General features: G+C 37.3%; 1 protein-coding gene across 1 annotated transcript; it reads left to right on the top strand.

Moving 5' to 3' along the window:
* The first annotated feature begins 3,140 nt into the window (after positions 1-3,140).
* Positions 3,141-13,800, top strand: LOC309503129 (Golgi pH regulator). The gene is made up of 14 exons (XM_082175832.1): positions 3,141-3,320; positions 3,751-3,810; positions 3,905-4,008; positions 4,093-4,199; positions 4,295-4,396; positions 5,541-5,661; positions 5,768-5,848; positions 6,376-6,485; positions 7,772-7,860; positions 8,451-8,543; positions 8,635-8,730; positions 9,790-9,879; positions 10,114-10,179; positions 12,905-13,800. Exons 1-14 carry the CDS (start codon positions 3,279-3,281, stop codon positions 13,109-13,111), a joined length of 1,368 nt encoding a protein of 455 aa, XP_082031958.1. The 5' UTR covers positions 3,141-3,278; the 3' UTR covers positions 13,112-13,800.
* The last annotated feature ends 1,382 nt before the right edge of the window (positions 13,801-15,182 follow it).

The raw sequence follows: 15,182 nt of genomic DNA, 5'->3' as shown, positions 1-15,182 counted from the left end.
AAAATAAATATGGCGTCTGAAAGTTGCGGCTGGTCGTCAGTTTGTGTGTAAATGTAAATTTTTGATCAATGTTTTCCACTTATGATGCCATTTCTAGCGAGGAATTACTATTGTAGCCATTAAATATTCACTTAGTTTTCCCCTTAGCTCGCTCTATTTTGCTGTAGATCATTAAACCGTAACACTGCCTCAGAAGTCTGTCCGAAATCAGTTTCGTGAGGTACCTTCGTGTGCAGATGCTGCTTGCAGAGTCCTGCAGAGGTAACACAGCAGCAGCCTAAGTTTTCGGACGCAGCCATTGTCTCGTGTCATGTTCTGATTGGTTCCCTTGTTTTATATGCCATGCTCTCATTGGTTTATTGGTTCATTGTGTTTAGGTGTTTCTTGTTATTCATTAGTCTTTGTGTATAAATAGCCCTCATGTTACCATTGTTCTTTGTATAGCATTATTTAACTTGCTGTCGATTACTCATTGTTATGTTCAGGTTTATGTTCAGGTTTATGTTCAGGTTTATGTTCAGGTTTATGTTCAGGTTTATGTTCAGGTTTATGTTCAGGTTTATGTTCAGGTTTATGTTCAGGTTTATGTTCAGGTTTATGTTCAGGTTTATGTTCAGGTTTAGAGGTTCAGGTTAAGTCATGCCACTGTCGTGTTTTTTTATTTGTATTTGTTCAAATTTTGTAAATAAAAGCTGCACTTGAGTTTAATGATAATGATAATAATAATTTATTGTCATTGCAATGATACAAAGAAATTACATTAGAGCATCAATCGACAGTGCAATTTCATGGAGTGCAATGGATCAACAATAGCATGTTTTGTAAACAGGGTACAGTGACAAATAAACAACAAGAAAAACAGTATATGAGGCGAAGAATCATTAGTACCCAGGAAAAATGAGTATAATTGTGTGTGCTGCAGCGATGCAAAGTCCAGTTCACAGTTATTGCACTAGTGGATAATATGCATAATAGACAGATTAAGTGAGATCAACAATAGCACAAAAATAGGGCAAAGCGACATATAACAAACAAGTAACAGGGCATTTGAGGCGAAGAATCCTTATTACAGTAACCAGAAAATGTGTATAATTGTGTGCTGCATCAATGCAAAGTCCAGTTTGCAGTTATTGCAATTGTTGGATAATGTTAAGTGAGTGGATTAAGTGAGAGGGGGAGTGAGAAGGGAACAGTTCTTATTCAGCAGTCTAACTGCCTGGGAGTAGAGGCTGTTGGCCATTCTGGTGGTTCTGGCTTGAAGAGACCTATACCTCCTGTCCCGATGGTAGCAGGCAGAACAAGCCATGTACTGGATGGAACCAATCTCTCATGATGTTGTGTGTTCTACGCAGACAGCGGGAGGTGTACACAGATGACATCTCCGGGTGGACAGACCCGATGATTTTGCCTGCAGTTTTCACCACCCTCTGTGAATCATCTGCTGTTCAGCTGTAGTGCAGCTAGAAAACCACACTAACAGCCCATAAGTCAGCACACTTTGAATTGCACAGTTGTAAAAATGTATCATGAGCCTCTGGTGGAGTCCCGCTCTTTTCAGCTTCCTCACGGAAAAGAGTCGCTGCTGGGCCTTCCCCACAGCTGAAGTGCTGCACCAGGACAGATCCTCCGACACCGTGATACCCAGGAATTTAAAGTTGTTCACCCTCTCTACTGCCTCCCCATTGATGTTAAGGGATGAGTGACCGAGGTGGTTTGATTTACGAAAGTCAATATGATTTATTTTGTCTTTTTGATATTAAGAACCAGGTTATGCTTTTTACACCACTCCGCCAGTAGTTCAATCTCCTCCTTGCATGCCGTCTCATCGTTGTTTGCTGAGGCCGAGTATGGTTGTGTCGTCAGCAAACTTAATGATGTGATTAGTGCGGGAGGCGGAACAGTCATGTGTGTATAGTGTGTACTGTAGTGGACTGAGCACGTAACCCTGGGGGGCACCAGTATTGATGTATGGTGTTTGAAACGTGCTCGCCTATTTTCACACATTGAGAGCGGTTGGTTAAAAAGTCCAATATCCAGTAACAAATGTTCAGTCCAAGGTTACAAAGTTTCAGCAGGAGAGTATTTGGCCGTATTGTGTTAAAGGCTGAACTAAAATCGATGAAAAGCAGCCGTGCATATGTGTTTTTGTGCTCCAGATGTTCCAAAAGTTTATGAAGCACAATAACAATGGCATCTTCCGTTGATCTGTTCCCCTTGTATGCAAACTTTGTTTGTATGTTTACTTCAACTTGCCTAGTTGCCTTCAGTGGATGTTCGTTATAACTGATCTCTTCTCTTCTGAAACTTTTGAGGAGACACATGAGAATTCTGCATCACAAAAATCGAACCACTGTGTACAGGCCACGATCACTGTTTAAAATGGTTGCTCTTTATAACATGATCCTATTTGTAATTTTTCCTTTTTTGTGGGTGAAATTTATAATTATTACCATAAAGGTCTGACAAAATGCAAAATACAATTTGATTGAATTTTGACATTTAACTAACATTAATAAAGCAAAGGAAAAAGATCTTCAAATTATGTAATGACGTTTTGATATTTATATGTTATAAAAATGACACCACAGGCTGAATGGGCCATTGGGACTGCTGTGTGGTGACAGCTTTTCACAGGATGTGATTTAGCCAAGACACCCATGTTCTCTGTTCCATATGTTGCTTCAGTCTGATGAGACTTTCAATCTTAATAATGAAACACCCAGCCCTGCCCTCAATCACACAGAAGAGCAGCATGATATCTCTCTCTCTCTCTCTCTCTCTCTCTCTCTCTCTCTCTCTCTCTCTCTCTCTCTCTCTCTCTCTCTCTCTCTTTGTAAAAAAAGGAAGAAAAAAAGATATCTATCTATCTATCTATCTATCTATCTATCTATCTATCTATCTATCTATCTATCTATCTATCTATCTATCTATCTATCTATCTATCTATCTATCTATCTATCTATCTATCTATCTATCTATCTATCTATCTATCTATCTATCCAGTCTCGCCGTCTGTTTGCTCCAGTTTTCGCTTTCTTAATATTTGAGGTGGTGACGCCCTCTAGTGAATGGATTACGAAACAATCGATGATGACATTACTGTGCGCCGGAAAACCTGTGTGTCCCATGTCATGACGTCAGCAGCTTGACAGCTTGGTCAGACAGACACTTGTTCTGTTCAATATTTGTTTCTCTGTATTAACCGATAATTGTAACATTATGAGCTGAGAGCGCGTTTGCCATTTTCTGTGTATTAACTTGTTACCACATGCTACGCCATGTCTTTCTTCGTAGATTCCGTGATTATGTTCACTTCTCAGGTATGTCTTATCTCTCTGACATTGTTAAATGCATATCAACATGAACAATGATCCCATAATGTCATTACTTCATTAATTGTACAATGAACAACATGTTACAAAGTTTAAATGGATTAAATTAATTGCTCAGATTATGACAGTGTCCGTTTGTCTATATAATATGCCTAATAATGATAATGTATTCCTAATTACAGGTCTTTTTTCTTTTACATTTGAACGAAACACGATGGTATTTAAAATAGTGTGTATATAATTTATGTGGATCTTCTCCATTTTAGTACAAGTTCTCCAATCTCTGGCCATCATTCTTCTCAGTAGTTGTTTAAGTAGTGTTGAAGCTGTTTGGTTTGTGTTGTATATATTATTTTTCCACAAAGAAAAGCTTGAAGAATGTATTAATGCTCCAGCTAACATAGTTTTCTACACACAGGTGCTGTTTTTCGGGTTCGGGTGGCTGTTTTTCATGCGGCAGTTGTTTAAAGATTATGAGGTATTGTGCATAAGAGTGTATATTTAACCCAGTTTTGTTGACTCTGGCCTTTCAGTATTTCTCATACAGGTGATCTTTCTCAATTCTTCATCAGGTTCGACAGTATGTTGTGCAGGTGGTGTTCTCTGTCACATTTGCCTTTTCTTGTACTATGTTTGAGCTCATTATCTTTGAGATTCTTGGTGCATTAAGCAGCACGTAAGTATTCATGATTTACTTGATGAAATCATCATTGATGAGAACTGTAGATCAGATGATCACATGCTGTTTGTTTCTAAACAGGTCCAGGTATTTCCATTGGAAGCTGAATTTGTATGTAATATTACTAGTTCTAATATTTGTGGTGCCTTTCTACATTGGCTACTTTGTGGTCAGTAATATACGTTTATGTAAGTCAATTCAGTTTTCACTTTATATTCCTTAACTTCTCCATTTGCTCAAAGTTTGCTCATGCACCGCATGTTTGCTTTCTTCTCTCTTACAGTGCATAGACAAAGGTTGCTTTTTTCATGTGTGGTCTGGTTCACGTTCATGTATTTCTTCTGGAAACTGGGCGATCCTTTCCCTATTCTTAGTCCAAAACATGGTAGGCACTGTTCTTGTCACTTTAAGAGGGAATGCATGGATCCAATATACTGTTACACATGCGTTTCTTTCTCAACTGTTCACGTTCACTTAAGACACAAATTATCCTGTTTACGAGGATGCTTACAAAGACGGGTATTTTGACACTTAAGTATGTGTATTTAACCGTTCAAGCCCAATTATGCGGCCAAAAGAACTCCGTTCAGTACTCGCACGCTTTATGAGCGGCGGCTTTATGTGCGCACGTCTCAGACAGCGCTCAGAAACAGTGGCTGCATCCGAAATCGCATACTCTCTTGAGTTGGTACTTATTTTGAATAAGTAATTTCTTAACGACCGCTAAAAAGGTATGTTCTATATAGTATATGTGTATATGTGTGTAGTATGAATGTAATTCGGACATACTACATCCACCATGTTGATATTATCATGTGACCTACCAGTGTCAGCTATGTCACTTCACTGCCATTCATAAATCCTTTCCAGTGGCATCATGGGATAGTAAAGTGTCCATCGTATGCACACTTTAGAATCATGGTGGATGAAGTTGGTCATCCGGGTACTTTTTGCTTGCTTTTTTATGAGTATTGTGAATTCGGACATACTTCTTTTGTCACATACTGTTTTTCGTCTACTATATAGTAGGGGATCTGTTTTCAGATGCAGCCAGTCTCAGACAGCGAGCGCATAAAGCGAAATGAGTTGTCTTTCGCTGCTTATGTTTCAACGGTTTAAAATCACTTGGTTGTTAAACCACAATGCTTAAAAACGTATGTAAACGCTAAGCTTTCGTGACCATGCACAACAGCAACATCACATGAGCATAACTGCGATAGAGGCGATTGTCCAAAATCTCTACCAGTTAACATTTCTACTGGTTAATCATGTCTACCGGTATGTCACCCACCCCTACTTTGTATTTTTGAACGAAACAGGATATTTAACAAGAAAAAACAACAACATAGAATATATTGGTATATGCAAAGTTTTTTTTTCAAAGTAGATTATGAGAACAACCATTTGTTTCATTTTGAATCAGTGAATCATGCACATTAAGTGTGCATTAAGAAAGTAAACATATTAATAATATAAATTATGTTTTCCAGCTCAATATGTAGATGTATATCTCTTTCTTGTGTTCTCAGGCATTCTGTCCATAGAGCAGCTGATCAGTCGTGTGGGGGTCATTGGGGTCACACTGATGGCTCTTCTGTCTGGCTTTGGTGCTGTAAACTGTCCTTATACATACATGTCTTATTTCCTGAGGTAACTTTGCTCTCAGACACATATAGTACATTAAATATCATAGAAAAGAGTGTTGTATTGTATCTTCTTTTTTTATGCTAGATATTTGTTTGGTTTGTTTGCTCAGAAATGTGACGGACAGTGATATCCTGGCCCTGGAGAGAAGACTGCTCCAGACTATGGACATGATTGTCAGTAAAAAGAAAAGGTAAGCGATATAAAGAGAGTGATCCAATCAGTTCACTCTCAACATTACTCACCCATAACATAAAGGCTATTACTGTTCAAAAGTTTATATATAATATCATATATTTATATTTATATATAAAAAGCTGAATTTCCAGCATCATTACTCCATTCTTCAGTGTCACATGATCCTTTAGAAATCATTCTAATATGCTGATGCTGCTCAAGAAACATTTATTATTATTATTTGCTGCTTAATATTTTGTGGAACCAGTGATAGATTTCAAGATTCTTGGTCAAAAGAACGACATTTATTTGAAATATAACTCTTTTGTAACTTTATTACTCTTGTCTTGTCACTTTTGATCACCTGAACCCTGAACAAAAATATGTATTTCTTACAAAAAAAATCCTTCTCACCCAACACATATGGATGTTATATGAACATACAAAGTAAATAACTTAAGAACATAAGTTTTTGTATTCAAGAGTTTTATCATAACAGAATAATAATTTTCTTTTTAATACATTTTTAATTTCTCTTTGTAGGATTGCCATGGTAAGAAGGCAGATGTACCAGCGTGGAGAGGAGCAGAATAAACAGACAGGATTTTGGGGGATGATAAAGAGTGTGACCTCCTCACCATCAGGCAGTGAGAGTATCCTTAATGACCCGGTTTATTTGAGACAGCAGTTACAGGCCTTCTTCTGTCTCATTTAGGAGTGACCCAGCAAATGGAGAGTTACTGAGATCATGTATATAAATCATCATTGTGCTCTAAGTGTCTGAGCAAAGAGCTTAACACCTGTTCACTCCTAGAGGACTGCCTCAACAATTTACTTTAAAGCATTAGTTAATGGGCAGTAAAATACATTTGTGTGTGGTCTGGTAAACCCTACATTATGGGGACAAAATGGCCCCACAAAGATAGCAATATCTGAAATCCTTGTCATTGTGGGGAAAGTTTTGGTCCCCATGAGGAAAACAGCTTATAAATCATACTAAGTGATGTTTTTTGAAAATGTAAAAATGCTGAAGGTTTTCTGTGATGGGTAGGTTTAGGGGTAGGGTTAGTGTAAGGGGAGCGAATATACAGTTTGTACAGTATAAAAATCATTATGTCTATGGAAAATCTCCATAAAACATGGAAACACAATGTGTGCGTGTGTGTGCGTGTGTGCGCGTGTGTGCGCGTGTGCGCGTGTGCGTGTGTGTGTGTGTGCGTGCGTGTGCGTGTGCGTGTGCGTGTGCGTGTGCGTGTGCCTGTGTCTGTGTCTGTGTCTGTGTCTGTGTCTGTGTCTGTGTCTGTGTCTGTGTCTGTGTCTGTGTCTGTGTCTGTGTCTGTGTGTGTGTGTGTGTGTGTGTGTGTGCGCATGTTAAATAGACTGGTTAACCTGCTGGCTAAAAGCCATGGTTCTCAAAAACTGGTTTTGAAATACACATTTTTATTTATGACAAAAGCAAACAATGATTTGCACAGTCAAACATTGAAATGTATTCATTTTTTTTATTCAAATTGGCTATAAACTATTAAAACTTGTTTCAACCATGGAATAAAAAAATAAAAAAGGACTTTTTATTTGACAATTCTTGCAATTGTGAGTTTACATCTTGCAATTCTGACTTTTTTTTCCTCAGAATTGAGACATATAAACTCGCAATTGCAAGTTATGAAGTACTAATTGTGAGATACAAAGTCACAATAACCTTTTTTTATAAATGTATTCCGTGTCAGAAACAAGCTTCCACAATAAACCTAAATTTAATGTAGTCAGGATTGTATTTTCTTTCACTTCATGTTGTATTACAGTATTTGTTGTTTTCGACACTGAGAGCACCCATTTTTTGGGGTTGTGATGCACTGGTTTAGGACCACAGGCTGAACATTTGTTTGCTGTGACTTGTGGTTCCTCTGAGGGATGTTTCTTAACTCTGGCACTGCAGATCTTTCCCTGATCCAGCAGGAAGTGGATGCTCTGGAGGAACTCAGTAGACAGCTTTTTCTGGAGACCGTGGACCTGCAGGCCACCAAGGTATTTATCAATTGAAATACAGTGCCTGAGATTTATTTATATCCCCATTTTTCTTACGCCCCATGGCGCTTTGCATAAATTATGGGAGCAACTTCCGTTAAACTGTAAACAATCAACGAAAGGCTTGCTCTATGAACGCAATAAGCATTTTTAAAGACGAGATGGCATTATTCTACTCAACCTTCAACCATGGAACATTAAAAGGACATTTAAAAAGTGTAAAAGCATTAACACATTTCTACCACAGACCATGAATTACCCCCGATTATTTCTGCAGCAACATTACGGATGTGTTAAAAGTCTGTATTATGTAACACGTTGCCTTAATCAAAAATGTTAAGTAACTGGACATTGTAATCTGAACATGAAGGAAATTGTACAGCTCATTCAGTCAAACTGATGTATACAGATTATTTGTAGCGCAACTTTATGATTTGAAATTATTTGTTTTAGTCTTTTGTCATAATTTGCTTTCAAATATCTAGTAATTAATTATTATTTTTTGGTCAAAATATGTGGGAGCCCTTTATATAAATAACAATAAATATTAAAAGCACTACATGAACAGTCTTATGTCTCTGTATCCCAAGGAACGGATAGAATACTCAAAAACATTTCAAGGGAAATACTTCAACTTCTTGGGTTATTTCTTCTCCATCTACTGTGTGTGGAAAATATTCATGGTAAGAATAGTTTTCTCACATTATGTTTGGCATGTACTATAGAGTATTGTAAGAATGAATCTCAATCAGTGATGTAATGTGTTCTTCGTAGGCCACTATAAACATAGTGTTTGACCGTGTTGGGAAGACTGACCCGGTGACGAGAGGAATCGAGATCACAGTCAACTACCTCGGAATCCAGTTTGATGTACGTTACTATCACCATTAACTTAAACTGCTTTATATATTTGGCTAACTAAATCTCCATTAGACTGAGTCTTGCTCAAATTTTGTTACTCAGCATTGAATTGTTTTGAAAGTCTCTCAAGCTCACCAAGCCTGCATTTATTTGATCAAAAATACAGTAAAACAATAATATTGTGTAATATCATTTCAATTTAAAAACAACTGTTTCCTATTCAGATATAAATTAAAATGTAATGTATTCCTGTGATGGCAAAGCTGAATTTTCAGCAGCCATATTTGAAATAATTCTAAAATGCTGATTTGCTGCTCAAGAAACATTTCTCAAATGTCTTATTACTATCAACTTTTTGCGGAAATGGTGAGGCATTTTTTTTTTAAACAGCATTTATTTAAATGAGAAATCTTTTGTAACATTATAAATGTCACTTTTGAACAATTTAATGCATCCTTACAGAATAAAAGTATAATTTTTTTATATATTTTTTTATCTTACTGACACAAAACTGATCCTTTTTTCAAGGATAACGTTTGGTGATGCTAGAGGTGTATAAATCATCCCTTCACCTTTACATTTTTAATGTCTCTTCATCTTCTTGTGTTTCTCTGCCTCCTATTGGCCAATATATAAAACTGATCAGACAGATTAAATCGCATTGTCACAGAAGGACAAATTACCACACCAGTTGTTTGTTTACTTTTTTAATGATAGTAAATGATTACATTTGTTATTCCACAATCATAAACATAATCGCTGTGTATTAGTATCCGCCCTAATAGACTTTATACTCATGACCGCGGTTGTATATGCAAGCTGTGATTGTGTGTGCTGTGTCAGCTGACATTTACTGCTTTGGTTGGCAGTTAATTGTTGCCCAGCCAGTTTAATGACGTTTAATCTTTCCCCATGAGAAGGTAATGATTCAGCCTCTTAAACATGTAATCTTGGTCCGGCTTCACTCTCGCTCTTTACTGCTAAGCGCAAATGCTGCTCATCCCTTTTCTAATGGATAAAGCTTCTTAATTTATGTGCAGAAGAACTTAAACCTCTGTTTTCCCACAGGTCAAGTTCTGGTCTCAGCACATTTCCTTTATCCTGGTGGGAATCATCATAGTCACGTCCATTCGAGGCCTTTTAATCACACTCACAAAGGTAATGGAGGATGAACATGTTTTTCTTTTTCTTTTCATTCAGTCTTATCACTTAGGGGAAAACAGTCACGTATTACATGTGCGTAGGCGTGTTGGTTCAGCCGGTGTAAAGGGAGAAGATTATATCCTTGAGCAACTGCAACATGGTATTGGCCGAATTCAGTTTCTGAGAAGCATTAATGATGTTCAAAGCTCATAAAAGCAGTTTTGGGTAATCTCTTTCTTTTGTTCACAGTTTTTCTACGCCATCTCCAGCAGCAAGTCCTCCAATGTCATTGTGCTCGTCTTGGCTCAGATCATGGTGAGACATAATATAAAATAGACCAGAAATAACTGCACTATTTTAGAAGGACAACTTTTGTTAATTTAAGACACATTCATACATCAGTGGAAGTTTGGCCAATACTGATAATTATTTGTACAATACAGTCATGGAAATTATATATATATATATATATATGTATATACTGTATGTATATATGTATATTTCATATATATATATATATATATATATATATATATATGTGTGTGTGTGTATATATGTATGTATGTATACATATATATATATTTTTAAATATATATATATATATCCACAAAATGTATATTAAATTAATAAGTGACAGTGAAGACATTTACGTTTCACCAGATTTGTATTTCAAATAAATGCTCTTCTTTTGAACTTTCTATTTATCAAATAATCTTGAACAAAAATGTCATGATTTCCACAAAATATTTTGAAAAAAGTTTTTATGTTTTTCCACAAAATGTATATTTAATTGATCAAAAACTGATAGTGATAGACATTTGTGTTTCGAATGATTTCGGTTTCAAATAAATGCTGTTCTGTTGAACTTTCTATTCATAAAAAATAAATACAAATGTTGTGCAGTTTCCAGAAAAATATTAAGCAGCACAGCTGTTTTCAACATTGATAATAATAAGAAATGTTTCTTGAGCAGCAAATCAGTATATCAGAATAATTTCTAAAGGATCATGTGACCGAAGACTGGAGTAATGATGCTGAAAATTCAGCTTTGCCAACACAGGAATGAATTACATTTTTAAATATATTCTTATAGAAAAAATATATTTTACAATATTGCAGTTTTTCACTGTATTTTTGATCAAATAAATGCAGCTTTGGGGAGCATAAGAGATTTCTTTCAAAAACATAAAATTTTTACTGACTCTGGAAGTGTAAAAACAGTTCAGTGTGCAGCAGAAATAAGATAACTGATTAATATTTTATATATATATATATATATATATATATATGCAAATTAAAAATAGTATAATATTATGTTATAATCAATATTATCTCATGAAAAAAAATATATGACTAATAGAAACTAATATAGTCAAGTCAAGTCAAGTTTATTTGTATAGCGCTTTTCACAATACAGATTGTATCAAAGCAGCTTCACAGTATTACATTAAAATAATACAACACAGTTTGTTTCAAGAGGAATTTATTGATTGATCAAATTAAATTAAATATCCCCAAAATATCCCCAACTGAGCAAGCCAAAGGCAACAGTGGCAAGGAACTGAAAAACTCCATCAAGTGACCTAATGGTGTCCTAAAACTCCATCAGGTGACCTAATGGAGAAAAAAAAAAAACCTTGGGAGAACCCAGGCTCAGTCGGGGGCCAGTTCTCCTCTGGCATTTATGAGCTAGAGGCCGGATTGTAGTTTGAACTGTAGGATTATATGAATGCCTGGCTGAAGAGATGCGACTTTAATCTAGTTTTAAACTGGGAGAGCGAGTCTGAGCAACGAACAGTATCAGGAAGACTATTCCAGAGTTTTGGAGCCAAATGTGAAAATGCTCTCCCTCCTTTGGTGGTTCTGGATATCCATAGTCTCCAATATATTGTGAAAGGAATCATAAAGAAACATTCCTGGTTCCAATTCTAAATTAATTTACCAATATATGTTCAAGAACCATTAAAAGCGTGAAAAATCCCCCCAAAAATGTGGTTCCAGTATTGTTTAAAAAAGTGCAACTGTTTTTGATTCCCAAGTGTTAAGGCCATTGCACACTGAGTCCGAAATTCGCATCCGAAATTTTCGCACGTAAAAAAAAAAATTCGACCTCACGTTATGTCAATCACACTTGCACACTGTCTACGAAACTTTCGTCCGTAATAAAAAAAATCGGAACAGGTTCGATTTTCTGCGTTTTTCGCATCCACAGCCAGTATTTTGAGAGGTTTTTTCACAATTCAGAGCCACCGTACAACTAAGTTACAAGCGAGCGACAAAATCCACAATGGATTTAGCAGCCAATTCGATCACTAATCATGTATTATTTGGCTATAAAATATAACCTGTATACAGCTGTTCTGTCTGCCCAGCGCTTCCGCCGGCCGCCTGCGTGTGTGTGTGTGTGTGTGTGTGTGTGTGTGTGTGTGTGTGTGCGCGCGCGCGCGCCCATAGACGTACTGCCAGTCTCTGTTCAGGATCGATTGGTTCACGGAAATTGGTGGTCTTGTTTTTAATATGTGGCTCCAGTATCGCTAGCAAAGCATCAAACTGTTCCACTGACATTCTGAGGTAAATTTTGAATCGCTCGGGATAATTTCGCAACTCCTTGATAATAAGGAGGTGAAACTCTCCTTCCTCTCGGCGCAATCTCAGGATTGGGTGGACCCAATATTTCCTCTTTCTTTTTCTCTTTTTAAGAAGAAAGAGGGCAACAAAATCATCCCCACTGCTACCCTTGACGAATCCATTTTGTATTTTTTGCGTTTTTTTCCGCAAAGGTTTAATAAATACGCATCGGACTCAGTGTGCAAGGTTTCTGTGCGTGACGAATTTTAAGGCTGACGAACACGAAAAAACGCATACGAAAATTTCGGACTCAGTGTGCAATGGCCTTTAATATTGTAAATCCTTACTATACGCAAAAGGGTGTGGAATCTCACTCTCTCTCTCTCTCTCTCTCTCTCTCTCTCTCTCTCTCTCTCTCTCTCTCTCTCTCTCTCTCTCTCTCTCTCTCTCTCTCTCTCTCTGCTGTTTGTAGGGCATGTATTTTGTGTCGTCGGTGCTCCTGATGCGGATGAGCATGCCTTTAGAGTACCGCACTATAGTGACTGAGGTACTGGGAGAACTGCAGTTTAACTTCTACCACCGCTGGTTTGATGTCATCTTCCTGGTCAGCGCTCTCTCCAGCATCCTCTTCCTCTACCTGGCCCATAAACAGGCACCTGAGAAGCACATGACCCTGTGACCTCACAAGTGACCTCATCAGAGAGACAGACGCACAGGACTGAAATGTGCCTTTTCTTTTGAAGGACTTTCATGCCTCTATCCTGTAATGAGCATTATTGGGTCTGTATTTCCTGAATCAGGAGGGGCCCAGAGACCGTGTTTATTTGACTTTGGGTTTAAAGACTGTGATGCTGGTTCACTGGATCATTTGAATAGACTTATATTATTGGAGGGAACAAAATTGCATACAATATTGGTGTAATTTTTTATAAAGAGCACAAAAATTCCCATACCAGGTGTTGTGTTCCACGGTATGTGGAATAACCCATTTTACTAGTTTGTTTGGCATGAAAGCAGCCTTGAACCATCTTTTATCATTGACAACACATACTGTATATATCTCAGCAACACCCAGAGATGTTACAGTGGACTGTTGGACTCTTGTTTTTCTTACAAGCCTGTTAATCGTTACTATCATTTCATGTCTTGTCCAGGGATATTAAGAATGATTCACATGTTGATACTGTATAGAGTGAGTGAGAGTCATAATCTGAAATCACACTGGCATATATGTTAGTTTAGGGCTATTGTGTTAGATGGACGGGTGCTTTTGATTTACTAAAAAGGCTCTGCCAGAGATGTAACCGTCTGGGGTTTATGCTCAAATGAAATCAGCTCAGAATTCAATTAAAAGGCTTTTCAAGCATTTCCAGTTTCTTAAAGGTGCATTTAGTAGTTTGGTGCTGATTTAAAAGGTTTTACATATTAGGAGATAAAGTGTTTTAGTGAAGAATCATCTAAATTGTGTACACTCACATGAGCTGAAGGCTGTACTCTGCATACTTTAATTTTTTATAAAAAGTGTTTTAAATATGCATGTTGCAAGTCTCTCCCCTCAACGTATTTCACCATTTTGAAGTGACGTGACCGGTGATGTTTCTCTAATGGTCCTATTTTAACGATCTGAAACGCAAGTATCAAACGCGAAACGCAGGTAACTTTGTGGGCGTATCTCTGTCGCTGTTGCTATTATACCAGTGGAATAAATGACTCTTGCGCCCGACGCAAATCTAAAATGGGTTGGTCTGAAGTAGCTACATTACTCATAGGTGTGGTTTGGGCATAACGTGAAATAAACCAACCAGAGCGTCATCTCACATTCCCTTTAAAAGCAGGCGCGCTTGTTCCATGGCGGCTTGCTATTATAACGGCGTATTCGCTGACGTTCTCGTCAGGGCCGTAAAAGACAGAGAAGTGACATTGTATGGGGATGGGAGAAACCCACCCAATTTAGCTTCGGTTAAACAGGCGTATAATAATTTGGGTAAATGTGTAAGCTAGATTTATACCTATTTTTTTCACATCTTCATGGACACCACAATGATTTCCCTTGTGTGGTAATATTTTTCCTTGTAATTATGTATGATTGGCAAAAATTGGAACTGCTGCGTCTGTGTATGCAAAGTGTATGCACGTTGTGCACACGCTACATTATGGCCAAGCAAGCGCCCTTAAAATAGCATCTGAATAACGCGCCACTGACTTTAGACTAGGTTTTTCCTGGTCAGTGGTGGAATTGTTTTCTGAAACTGCAAAATAGCACCAGGGAATGTTTGCGCTGGAACACGCAGCCTCTTTTTGCTGAACCGATTTAATTTTAATGATCTGTACATTTAATTATTTGTTTTAAAATGCATGTACCTCTGTAATCAAAATAACTTCCCCTCCCTCTTGCACCAACATTTCTTCTCTGATGACGTTTACTAGCATGAGGGCGGGACAGCCTGTCACACATGAGATCGACCACTGGCAAACCACAACCATCCAATCAATTCCCAATGGACAAAACCCAAAGTCCAATGTTTAATTTGAATAATACGTCACAATATGGAATAAAATACTTTCGCAACTTCAATTACATGCCGACTTTAATTATTGTGTAGAATGCTCTCTGAAACTCAGTGCAATTTGCATAAAACATTGTCTTACAACACTGTAATTGGTACACGAAGAACAGTGATGCCAACACTTGCTAAAGAACTTGCTAAATGCTCCTTTAAAATGAAAAGAATGGGTTACACAGAATTCGA

This window comes from Leuciscus leuciscus, assembly GCF_965113295.1.
Source record: "Leuciscus leuciscus genome assembly, chromosome: 7".
NCBI classification, from domain to species: Eukaryota; Metazoa; Chordata; class Actinopteri; order Cypriniformes; family Leuciscidae; genus Leuciscus; species Leuciscus leuciscus.
This window is presented reverse-complemented; position numbering and strand designations above follow the sequence as displayed.

Bases quoted from the DNA above. Each gene is read 5' to 3' on its own strand.
- LOC309503129 (XM_082175832.1), top strand. From the start codon at position 3,279: ATGTCTTTCTTCGTAGATTCCGTGATTATGTTCACTTCTCAG. The intron at 4,009-4,092 runs GTAAGTATTCAT...GTTTCTAAACAG, and splicing joins CTTGGTGCATTAAGCAGCAC to GTCCAGGTATTTCCATTGGA. The intron at 6,486-7,771 runs GTATCCTTAATG...CTGGCACTGCAG, and splicing joins CTCACCATCAGGCAGTGAGA to ATCTTTCCCTGATCCAGCAG.